A 12683-nucleotide genomic window follows, 5' to 3' on the forward strand; every position below is an offset into this window, starting at 1 on the left:
CCTCCTCCCCCCATCACCTTCCCTCCCCCGTCATCTCCACTCCCTCCCCTTACTCTACTATCCCTGGTGATCTAGAGGTACCTCTTCGGGGCAGGAAAAAGCCCCCTCTTTCCTGCCCGGAGCGCTGCTGCTAGCTGCCTGCATACTGTGAGTCCAGCTCTCAGCGTTTGAAAATGGCTGCCGAGAGTTGAAGCAGCCTCGCGAGACTTCAACTCTCGGCGGCCAGTTTGAAACGCTGAGAGCCGGACTCACAGTATGCAGGCAGCTAGCAGCAGCGCTCCGGGCAGGAAAGAGGGGGCTCTTTCCTGCCCCGAAGAGGTACCTCTAGATCACCAGGGATAGTAGAGTAGAGTAGGGGAGTCCCGCGCCCGCCCCCCAAGCCCGTTTGTCCAGAAATCCGGACAAACAGGCAGGCTGGCCAAATCCGTCCGGACGCCCGGCCATGTCCTCAAAAAGAGGACATATCCGGGTAAATCCGGACGTATGGTAACTCTATCCCTGAGCTCATTATACACAAGACTGTTCAAGTGAAGAACTGGAAATAAAGAAAACCACAAGAAAGAAATAAAGGAAAAGAAAAAGGGGGGGGGGGGGAGAGAGGGAGAGACTTACTGCAGCAAGTGTCCCGACAGCACTTCTTTGCAGATGGGCTGCTCAGCCAAGGTTAACCAGAACTCACAGGCTTCCAGTGCCACATTTTCATCGCTGTCCTGAGTCCTCTGGAGCATGTACTGAGGAAGAGAACATAAGAGTGTAGCAGTATCCTGCTTCCAGCAGGGCCAATCCAGGTCACAAGTACCCGGCAGAAACCCAAATAGTGGCACCATTCCATGCTACAAATCCCAAGGCAAACAGTGGCTTCCCCATGTCTGTCTCAATAATAGTCTATGGACTTCTCCTCCAGGAACTTGTCCAAACGGTTCTTAAACCCAGATACGCTAACCGCTGTTACTACATCCTCCAGCAAAGAGTTCCAGAGCTTAACTATTAGTCGAGTGAAAAAATCTTTCATCCCATTTGTTTTAAAATTATTTCCATGCAATTTCACTGAGTGCTCCTTGGTCTTTGTACTTTTTGAAAGCGTAACAAACAAAAAAAAAAAAAAAAAAATTCGATTCACTTCTACTTGTTCTACATCACTCAGGATTTTGTAGACCTCAATCATATCTCCCCTCAGCTGTCTCTTTTCCAAGCTGAAGAGCCCTAATCTCTTTAGCCTTTCCTTATACGAGTTCCATCCCTTCTTTAATCCTTTTCTTCTATATCTTTTTTGAGATATGGTGACCAGAATTGAACATAATACTCAAGGTGAGGTTGAACCATGAAGCAATACAACTTTAATAACATTTACTATCCCGCCCAACATATGTAACCATCTGGGCAGCATACAATCTAAATTTGTGTGTGTGTACAGGGGCAAGATTATTTTAGACAACACATGTTAGGGAAAGGGACTAGAAATACAATCGATCGCAGGGAAATGAGGCTGCAACAGAGACTTACCACACAGAACGGGGAATCTGTCACCAGGTATATGGCTCAGCAGCCACTGGTGTATAAAGCTGTCCCACCACACAGACACGATGGGAGTCCACACATCACGTGGATCTGTTACAAGGACACTAGTGGGGGCCACTGACTCCCCCCCTTGCCCCCACCACATACACCTATGTTCAGGGGACCACTATGCACACACATCAGTTATCTCTCACAAGACCACTACCTGGACGATGCTGTGCATGTGAGGCAAAAGTCGGTCAATCCGAACCTCCAGAAGCATGACCAGAGCCCGGCACACATTCTTCCGTACCTCTGGATCTTCATCCACTGCTAGCGCAAACAGGTGCTGAGTGAGAGAGAAAGCAAAAGCTTGATTAACCCCTTCCCAGGGGAAAAGCTACAGATTCCGTCACCGTGTCCAGGGCACTTATGGGGAGAGAAGTCGTGACACGCACCTCAATGAAGGTGTCAATGTTATCCATCAGAGCCTGAGCCCTATCCATGATAAACTGATTCACACAGGCGATGGCGTGAGACCTGTCAAAGGGCAAGAGAGACGCATGAGGAGAGCAGAACACGACACAAGCACAGCAGGAAGAGCCAGGCACCATCTACCTGATTTTGGGGCTACAGTGCTTGAAGAACTGGAGGAATTTAGGGATCATGACGTTGAGGGGCCTGTTCAATGCATCACTGTCCAGGAGCTCAGAGGAATCTTCACATATCTTCTGCAGAGCCCCGAAGGCTCCCTGGGGGGAGAGGGGGCAATATTCACAGGTGGAGAGACAATTTCTAGACATGCACAGCACTCAAAATACCCATTCCCAGGTAAGGGATTCTAGAACCCTGCATACAGTACACTGCAACCCTCTTCCCCAGTATCCCAAGGAACTAGACGAGGCTCTCCCTCACACACCTCACAGGTGTTATAGTCCTCGGAGTTCAGTAAATTGCAGAGCTGGGGCAGCAGTTCTGGCCATGTCTGGAGCTCTCCTTTTGAGGCAATGGTTGTGATGAGAATACCTGTTAAGAGAAAGTAGAAGGACTTCAGACCTTTAAATTACACACCATCACAGAGCCGTCCACCTCAAACCCTAAACAGAAGGAACACAGGCCAAACCAGCCTGGTGATCTTCATGAACCAGCAGACGCACTCACCAATGGTGGCTCTGATGAGAGACGAGGCATCCCCAATGCTGTTCAGACACTCACGCTTAATGAAGTCTGCTACGGGCTGTGGGAGGCTCTGATAATGTGCCTTTACATTATTTTTCAGGATGAGACCACTGAGTGAGCGAGTTGCCTCGTCTGCAGATGAAGAACAGTGCCAGGAAGATTAGTAGCCATCCACTCCTTATAGTGTCCCCCTCAATGAAAAAGACGGGGGTTCAGACAAAGCCTTCCCATAGCTTTATTAGAAACGTGGAAGTCACTGGTGTGAAATCAATTCAGCTACTCAAATATCTCTACACCAGAGACTAAGAGCTAACCCCAGTACTCCTTAACATGGAGAAAATGACAGGCTCCTGCTAAGGGACTAAATCCTCAACCCCCACCCCAATCCAGTATCTTAGGACCACCTACTTTACTGCCATTACCCTGTTCTCTTGGGCAGGTGGTGGAGGGTCTTGAGAAATCAACATTTTCTTTTTTTATTTCTTATAATACCAGCAAAAGTTCACTTTGGTGAAGGGAAAAGGTGAAATTAGGCCTTACCTGCTAATTTTCTTTCCTCTAGACCCTCCAGACCGGTCAAGACGCTTGGGTTATGCTCGCCTACCAGCAGAGGGAGACTGAGAACACAAAACTTGAAACTATGTACTTATAACCTGTGCCTAGCCATCTATAGCCAGTATACACTTAGCAAAGCAGAGAATAAAAACACAACTCTGAAACTAGAAACCCCTGTACCTGGAAAACCCAAGGACAAGTACCAACAGTGTGCTGAAAACAGACGAGACGTCACAGCGTCCCGCTCTGTAATGTCTTAGAGTCAAAGAATTTTCTCTGACCACACAAAACCTTAAAGGAATAGTCCTAGCAGAACACGGCTCAAAATACTGCTATCCATATACACGGCTCAAAATACTGCTATACAAAGACACGGCTGAGGAATACTCCTGCGAAAAGAACGGACAGCTGAATCCTTCTGCGAAAAGAACGGGCGGGCTCTTGACCGGTCTGGAGGGTCTAGAGGAAAGAAAATTAGCAGGTAAGGCCTAATTTCACCTTCCTCATCAACCCTCCAGACCAGTCAAGACGCTTGGGACGTGCCAAAGCAGTATCCCAACTAAGGGCGGGACCCTCGTAAAGCAGAAGACAACACAGCCGCTCCAAACCGAGCATCTTCTTTCGCCTGAACATCAAGTCTGTAATGATTCACAAAGGAATGAATAGAGGACCACGCCGCAGCCCTGCAAATCTCTTGCGGCGGAATAAAACTACTTTCCGCCCATGAAGCTGCTACTCCCCGCGTAGAATGTGCCTTAAGTAAAGAGGGCACCGGCCGACGCTTCAACAAATAAGCCGAAGCAATAGTCTCCTTCAACCATCTAGCCAGAGTGGCCTTGGAGGCAGCTTCTCCTCTCTTGGGACCTCCAAACAAAACAAACAACCTGTCCGAGGATCTAAAATCTTGTGTTCTGCTCAAATAGGACCGCAACACGCGCCGCACATCCAACTTAGCTAAACGATGCTGCGCGGAATCCCCGGCACGATCACCCAACACTGGCAACGAAATCACCTGATTGACATGAAAAGAAGACACCACCTTAGGAACAAAGGAAGGAACCGTGCGTAAAGTCACCTTTTCTTTGGCAAAAGACAGGAAAGGCGCTCTGCAAGACAAAGCCTGAAGTTCCGAAATCCTACGTGCCGAAGAAACAGCCACCAAAAAGACTGTCTTTAAAGTAAGATCCTTACACGTAATGGAAGGCAAAGGTTCAAACGGGGGCGCCACCAGAGCCTCCAAGACCAAATTTAAATCCCAAGGCGGAACCACCGGGCGGCAAGGCGGCTGAAGCAACTTCACTGCCTTCAAGAACCGCCCCACGTCCGGAGAAGCCGCCAAGGATACTCCCCGAACCTTACCTCTAAAACAAGACAAGGCTGCAACCTGCACCTTCAGAGAGGAGAGCGAAAGCCCTCTGTCCAAACCATCCTGAAGAAAATCCAACACCTCAACCGCTGACACGCGCAATGGGGCATAGCCCCGCTCTTGACACCAATTCTCGAAAATGCGCCACACCCGCACATATGCCAAGGAAGTAGACCTCTTACGAGACTGCAACATCGTAGCAATCACCCTGGCCGAGAAACCCTTATGTCTTAAACGGTGCCTTTCAAGAGCCAGGCCGTAAGCAAGAATGGAGAGGGGTCGGCCATCTCGATCGGCCCCTGCACCAATCTCACCCGAGGCCCCAGGGGAATCGGATCCTGCACCAGCAACCGCATCAGATCTCCGTACCACGGACGCCGGGGCCAATTGGGCGCTATCAGGACTACTAATCCCGCGTGACGACCGATCCGCTGAACCACTCGGCCTACCAGCGGCCACGGCGGGAACACGTAGAGCAACTGCTGAGTCGGCCACGGAAGGACCAACGCGTCGATGCCCTCGGCTCGAGGATCTCTTCAACGACTGAAAAACCGAGAGACCTGCACATTGGCGGACGACGCCATGAGATCCAACACCGGCCGACCCCACTGAACCACTATCCGCTCGAACACGGAGGGGTGGAGAGCCCACTCTCCGGGATCCAACGTGTGCCTGCTTAGATAATCCGCGCTCACGTTGTCCACCCGCCACGTGTCCCGCCGAGAGACTCTGCAGATGTGCCTCTGCCCACACCAGCAACTCTGCCGCCTCTAGTGCTAACCCTGGACTCTTCGTTCCTCCCTGTCGATTCACATACGCCACGGCTGTGGCATTGTCGGACAGAACCCTGACAGCCTTGCCGACTAACAGACAGTGAAATGACCGAAGAGCCAACCGAATTGCACGCGTCTCCAGACGATTGATGGACCAACACGCCTCCTCCACTGTCCAACGTCCCTGGGCCACCTGTCCCAGACAATGCGCCCCCCAGCCTGACAGACTCGCATCCGTGGTCATCACCACCCACTGAGGAGCGGCCAACGGCATGCCCTTCACTAGGTTCGGAGAATGGAGCCACCAGCTGAGACTGCGACGAACAACCTCCGACAGAGCGAGCCTCTCCTCCAGATCCTGAAGCTGAGGGGACCAACGAGACAACAAAGCACCCTGCAGCTGCCTCACATGCGCTCTGGCCCAAGGAACAACCTCTATCGATGCGGCCATCAGACCCAACACTTGAAGATACTCCCGCGCCGACGGCGCCCTCTGGACTCGGAAAAGACGGATCTGAGCCTGCAGCTTGGACATGCGAGAGGGAGTCAAGAACACCCGGCCTCTCTTCGTGTCAAACCGGACTCCCAGATACTCGAGAGACTGCGACGGCACTAGGTGACTCTTGGCCAGATTGACAACCCAGCCCAGAGATTGCAAAAAGGACACCACCCGACCGGTGACCTCCTCGCTCTCCGCCTTTGATTTGGCCCGAATCAACCAGTCGTCTAGGTACGGGTGCACCAAAATGCCCTGCAAGCGAAGAGCTGCTGCCACCACGACCATCACCTTGGAGAAGGTGCGAGAAGCGGTGGCCAGTCCAAAGGGAAGCGCGCAAAACTGAAAATGTCTCCCTAGCACCACAAAGCGAAGAAAACGCTGATGCGCCTCCCGGATGGGAATGTGCAAGTAAGCTTCCGTCAGATCTAGAGAAGTCAGAAATTCCCCTTCCTGAACCGCTACAATGACTGAGCGTAACGTCTCCATCCGAAAGGAAGGAACCTTTAGGGCTGCATTGACCTTCTTGAGATCCAAAATGGGACGAAAAGCGTCCTCTTTTTTGGGTACCACGAAGTATATGGAATAACATCCCTTTCCTCTCTCCGCTGGAGGAACAGGGACTACAGCCCCTAAAGCTATCAGACGTGACAGAGTATCGCGGACCGCTCTCGCCTTGCGCCTTGAATGACAGGGAGACACTAGGAAGAAGTCGGACAGAGGCCTGTCGAATTCCAGCGCGTACCCGTCTCGGATTATCTGCAGGACCCACTGGTCTGACGTGATCTGGACCCACCTCTGGTAAAGCGTAAGCGAGCCCCCACGCGAACCAGAGACTGGGCCCCCAAACCATCATTGAGAAGGACGGGACGCACCGGACGCTCCCAAAGAGGAACCTCGCCCTCCACGACGGCCACCGCGAAAGGACTGAGTTCTCTGAAAGAAACGACCCCTAGTCCCACCAGAATACCTACCCGGCCGATACCGCTTTGCTTCCTGAAAACGACCGCGACCCGCGGATCCTCTAGAAGCCTTAGGGCGAAGTTCCGGAAGCCGAGGAACCTTAGCATCACTAAGACCTCTTACCAACTTATCCAACTCTTCACCAAACAGCAAAGAGCCTTTAAACGGGAGCGAACACAGCTTGGCCTTGGACGCAGCATCCGCCATCCAGCCTCGCAACCACAGGGCCCGACGAGCTGCCACCGCTAGAGACATGTTCTTCGCCGAGGCCCGCAACAAATCATACAGTGCATCCGCCAAAAAGGAGGAGCCCAACTCCAACTTAGCCAGATCTTGAGTCAAAGAGCCTCTGTCCCCTGGCGGGCTATCTAAGAGCCGTTCCGCCCAGCGGAAACAAGCCCGCGCCACCAGACCTCCACAGACCGACGCCTGTAACGCCAGGGCCGACAAATCAAAACTGCGCTTCAGGAAAGTTTCCAATTTTCTGTCCTGAGGGTCTCGCAACGCAGCCCCCCCGTCCACCGGAATCGCCGTGGCCTTAGTCACTGCCGTAACCACGGCATCCACGGTCGGAGGCTTGAGCGAATCTCTATCTTCCTGCGGCAGGGGATAAAGCTTAGTCATGGCCCAAGCCACCTTACACGGCGCCTCCGGCGCCTGCCACTCCTGAGTAATCATTTCCCTCAGATCCGCATTCATAGGGAAAGAACAAGACACCCGTCTGATCCCCTTAACCAACGGATCCTGCTTTCCGGCCTCTAACGGAGCTGCCGCCGGATCAAATTTGAGGGTCGCAGCCACCTGATCAATGAGATCCGACAATTCATCTCGCTGAAAAATGCGGACCACCGAGGGATCCTCCCCAGGCAGCGCAAGCTCCTTATCATATCCAGCCAACGACCCCCCCTCCTCTTCTAGGAGGCTAAAGTCACCCTCCGAATCCGGAGGGGAAAAACCCTCAAAATCCTCAGACCACTCTACACGTGGTCTCTTCGCGCCAGCCCCCCCCCCCGTTCCAAGGCTAAGGGGCTCCGCTCGGGACGGCCCTGCCTGCCAAGCCTGATATAAACTCCAAATGAAATCCGGGGGAAAACCGATCCTACCTGAGGCATCACCCCCCGAAAGCGCTGGAAATTGGCTGCCCGGCAGTCCTCCGACTCTCTCAGGCCCGTGTAGCGCCGAATCCAAAATGGCGGCGGTTCCCGCCAAAATCGGAACCGCCGCAGGGCCGCTATTCAAAGGCGCCGTGACCTCCGAGACGCTAGCCACGGGAACCTCCGCCGCCAACACCGGCGGGACGGAGGATTGAGGCTTCGGCTCCCCACAAAACCGGCAAACGCTCCCCACCGCGTCGACGCCCCGACGCGCAAATGACCGGCACCTCAGCGGTTTCCCCGACATTATTGCAAGCCCAGCTGACCGCCAAACAAGTGCCCCGATTGTAAAAACCAAGAAACTCACCCGAGAAGGAAAAGTCAGCGCCTTCCTCACAGCTGAACAGCTCCGAGGCTCCGGAGTGCAGCTCCAATAGTTCTCACCAGCTTGGGCCTGACTCTTTTTTTTTTTTTTCCAATCAAACTTTACTGCAGCCTTTAATTTGAGCCTTGCTGCTGCTAACACCATTCAGCACTCAAGGCTGCAGTATACAAACTGCAGCCGAGGCACAAAGCTGCCCAAACGGAGAGCCAGACCGGGGGAGGGACCCGGCCACCCGGGTGTGACACCCCAAAGGGGACAATGACGGGCCCCAGCGGACCCGCAACCCCTAGCACACCAAAGTCTTCCAGGCACAGGGATCCACCAGAAATAGCACAGAAACAAAGGAAAACTCTAAAAATTAACTCAAAAACCAATCCAGATCGGGCAAGCTGCACAGGCTGCCTGTCTACCCTCTGCTGAGACTGAGAAAATACTGGCTATAGATGGCTAGGCACAGGTTATAAGTACATAGTTTCAAGTTTTGTGTTCTCAGTCTCCCTCTGCTGGTAGGCGAGCATAACCCAAGCGTCTTGACCGGTCTGGAGGGTTGATGAGGAAGTAAATTTCCTTTCCTTGAGTCCAGATGAGTGGGTTATATCCTCCTGCCAGCAGATGGAGACAGAAAAAAACAGCTGAGAGCTGACACTCCCCTCACAGGAGGCTGGTGCTGCCCTCAGCACCTCAGTATCCTATATAAAGCTAAAACTACTGAAAGCAATTCTCATGTTTGGGTTTCCAGTTCACCCCCAAAGCCAAAACTGCTGCAGTCAAAACCATCAGTTCACAGTCACTACCAGGAATGAGATTTCCATACAGTTACTGTCGGGAAGGTAGACAAGAGCAGGCCAGTGGCCTAACACATGATTCAGGACAAGGATCTGTGTAGCAGTGCTGATGGGAATGTATGGGACTTAAGCTCTTCCGGTAAGGGACTTACACATATGAATTGCCTTAAAAGAAGCCTGCATGCAGATATGTTTTAATATCAGCTCTATATTGCTACAGCATCCTCGGGTCGTATTTTAAGGAGATAAAGGAAGATACCAGGAGTTGACCGACTCTGGAATGTTAGGAATTTAGAGCAACAAATTGTAGCTGAACAGGACAAAGAAACAGGATAAAAGTGGGAAAGATTATTCTGGAACATGGGAAGGATGAAAACTGGTTGAGAGATGATAGGCAGATGAAAAGGAGGGAAATGGGTAAAAAAAAAAAAACAAAAAAAACTGTAAATGAGAAAACACCTTAGCCCCGTGGAAGGATCTGGTAGACCTTCGGGTAGCCAGGTGTCTGCTAGCCCTTCCCAATTCTAATCTTTCTTTTTCTTTTCTATGTACTAGTAGCTGCTTGCACTCTGCTTTCGCTTATGCTTATTGACTGCAGGTTGGAGTGAAGAAAAATAATCGGTTGTGTGAGAATCATTTGAGTAAGCTTCATCCATCGCAGCGGTGGTGTGAAGAAGGTAAACCTTATGAGTGAGCATACGCTCGAGCTGTGCTCAGGCGGTACAACACCAAGGGAACAACTATCTTCAGAGTGGGCTACAACATACTCAATTTTAGCTTTCTCAATTTGTCAGACCAAGAACTCTTGACTGCCATGGGTCAGTTCTGGACTGGTCTGGTAAGATTTGAGGAAAGGAAATAAACAGATAAGTCTAATTTCCCCCTTCATTAGTGTCCTCACCAGACTGGTCCAGTACCTGTGCATTGTGCCCGTCAACCAGCTGATGGAGACAGATAATACAGTGTTTTTTTTTTGTTGTTGTTACATTTGTACCCCGCGGTTTCCCACTCATGGCAGGCTCAATGCGGCTTGTGAGCTCTGCCCTATACAGGCAACATACAGCCTCAGCACTTCAGTATTTCTGTCTCCAGCAGATGGTGACAGGCAGACTGTGCTGCCTCTGGACTGAACTGGTTCCCAGTACAGCGAAGTTACCTAGAAGCAGGTAAGACCAAGAAAACAAGAAATTTTAAGGGGAATACTTGGAGGGTTCCAAGTCCCTTCCCCACATTCTCCGCTCCACCCTTACCAACCCCAAGGATATGTGCCATGGTGAGGCATTTTTAAAGAGTAAAAGCTTTTAAATGGAACAAAACCAAGGCAAAGGCACAGGGACACCAGAGAACCAGGAGGCAGGCTGGGAAGAGGCTTCACTGAAGACTGCTTTATTTTCTTTTACTTCTTCCAATCACTTGAATCTGCCAGCACTCAGGGAACATACATCTGGCCCCTTCCCAAGAATAGGGGAGGATGGAAGACACTGCAGTCACAAATCCCTTAAGGATTGGAGGGACTCAGCATCGCTGGGTTTGGCACTCCTGGGCTCTGTGGACCAGACTCCACCAATCTTAGCCCTCTAGTCTTTTTCCAAACAGGGAGGAAAAAGGACCGTTGCCTGTAGTATTCCACAAACTTAGTCTGTGCTCTAGCAAGAATCTGAGCCTAGAGCCTTCTCAGGAGCAACCTACTCAGTTGCTGCACTAGAGCCAGGGGAAAATTTGAGGGGCCAAGAGCAGCACCAGCACCCCAGAAGGGACATGAAGTCAGCTCTGAGCTGTTTCTCTCTGGCTCCATCTGCTGGCAGGAGGACAAACTCATTTGGAGTGGTCTGGCGTGGAGAATAAGGAAAGAATAGGATGTTTTGGTATTTGCTGTAGAGATACTGCTACTAAACAACTCACCTTCAGTCTTCAGCCGAGTCAGGACAAAAATCAAGTAGTTGTTGAAGTCGGGGAATTGGTTTAGTTGTTTAAGTTTCTGCATGGCCAGGTTAGGGAAAGTGAGGTTTGCACAACTGTATTACATCAACTAAATGCCAGAAGCAAGGCCACCCCAAAAGAGCTGCTAGAGGCTCAGTCAGGTACAGCCAGGAAGCTGCTGGACCACTAGACAGTAATGCAGCATCACGGATAAGGGTCCGACCTCCCATCACACTGCAGAATGTCCAGAAAGTGGCAGAAAGCAGCAATCCTTGTCTGCTGTACAGACATCTAAATCTGCCCCTGTCCAGTCACATTCATGGGCTCTCCTGGTAAAGAAGGGTAGGTCACGCCCACTTCTTAACCTGTTTACAGAGAACCAGGAAGGACTGAATTTACAAATGTATGACACACCCAACGTGTACAGAGACCTTTACGATAACTGTACATCTCCGGCCATGCCGTACTTCCAATTACCATTTAAAGCAGAAGCAAACTACTACTACTACTTAGCATTTCTACAGCGCTACAAGGTGTTCGCAGCGCTGCACAAACATAGAAGAAAGAAAGTCCCTGCTCAAAGAGCTTACAATCTAATAGACAAAAAAATAAAGTAATCAAATCAAATCAATTGTGTACAGGAAGGAGGAGAGGAGGGTAGGTGGAGGCGAGTGGTTACAAGTGGTTACGAGTCAAAAGCAATGATAAAGAGGTGGGCTTTCAGTCTAGATTTAAAGGTGGCCAAGGATGGGGCAAGACGTAGGGGCTCAGGAAGTTTATTCCAGACGTAGGGTACAGCGAGACAGAAGGCGCGAAGTCTGGAGTTGGCAGTAGTGGAGAAGGGAACAGATAAGAAGGATTTATCCATGGAGCGGAGTGCACGGGAAGGGGTGTAGGGAAGGACGAGTGTGGAGAGATACTGGGGAGCAGCAGAGTGAGTACATTTATAGGTTAGTAGAAGTTTGAACAGGATGCGAAAACGGATAGGGAGCCAGTGAAGCGACTTGAGGAGAGGAGTAGTATGAGTAAAGCGACCCTGGCGGAAGACGAGACGGGCAGCAGAGTTTTGAACCGATTGGAGAGGGGAGAGGTGACTAAGTGGGAGGCCAGCAAGAAGCAGATTGCAGTAGTCTAAACGAGAGGTGACAAGGGTGTGGATGAGGGTTTTGGTAGAGTGCTCGGAAAGAAAGGGGCGGATTTTACGGATGTTGTAAAGAAAGAAACGACAGGTCTTGGCGATCTGCTGGATATGATCAGAGAAGGAGAGAGAAGAGTCAAAGATGACCCCAAGGTTTCGAGCTGAGGAGACAGGGAGAATGAGAGAGCCATCAACAAAAATAGAAAACAGGGGGAGTGGGGAGGTGGGTTTGGGGGGAAAAATGAGAAGCTCGGTTTTGGTCATGTTTAATTTCAGGTGGCGTTGAGACATCCAGACAGCAATGTCAGACAAGCACGCTGAAACTTTGGTTTGGATGCAAGGTGAGATATCAGGGGTAGAAAGGTAGATTTGGGAGTCATCAGCATGGAGATGGTAGGAAAAGCCATGGGATGGGATTAATGAACCAAGGGAAGAAGTGTAGATAGAAAAGAGGAGGGGACCAAGAACAGAACCCTGAAGTACGCCGACAGGCAGAGAGATAGAAGTAGAAGAGGGTCCACCAGAGTGAACA

At 51.0% G+C, this 12683-nt stretch overlaps 1 protein-coding gene across 1 annotated transcript in view; it reads right to left on the bottom strand.

Annotated features, from left to right (window-relative positions):
• The window catches only part of TNPO2 (transportin 2), a 63354-nt gene that overhangs the window by 46279 nt on the left and 4392 nt on the right, over positions 1–12683 (bottom strand). The window contains exons 3-9 of the mRNA XM_030196941.1: positions 10996–11071; positions 2659–2808; positions 2417–2523; positions 2116–2249; positions 1956–2037; positions 1724–1846; positions 613–731 (exon numbers count right to left, since the gene is read on the bottom strand). Of these exons, the coding sequence (XP_030052801.1) occupies positions 613–731; positions 1724–1846; positions 1956–2037; positions 2116–2249; positions 2417–2523; positions 2659–2808; positions 10996–11071 (791 nt within the window). The remainder of the gene's footprint in view (positions 1–612; positions 732–1723; positions 1847–1955; positions 2038–2115; positions 2250–2416; positions 2524–2658; positions 2809–10995; positions 11072–12683) is intronic.

This window comes from Microcaecilia unicolor, chromosome 3, assembly GCF_901765095.1.
Source record: "Microcaecilia unicolor chromosome 3, aMicUni1.1, whole genome shotgun sequence".
Classification (NCBI taxonomy): domain Eukaryota; kingdom Metazoa; phylum Chordata; class Amphibia; order Gymnophiona; family Siphonopidae; genus Microcaecilia; species Microcaecilia unicolor.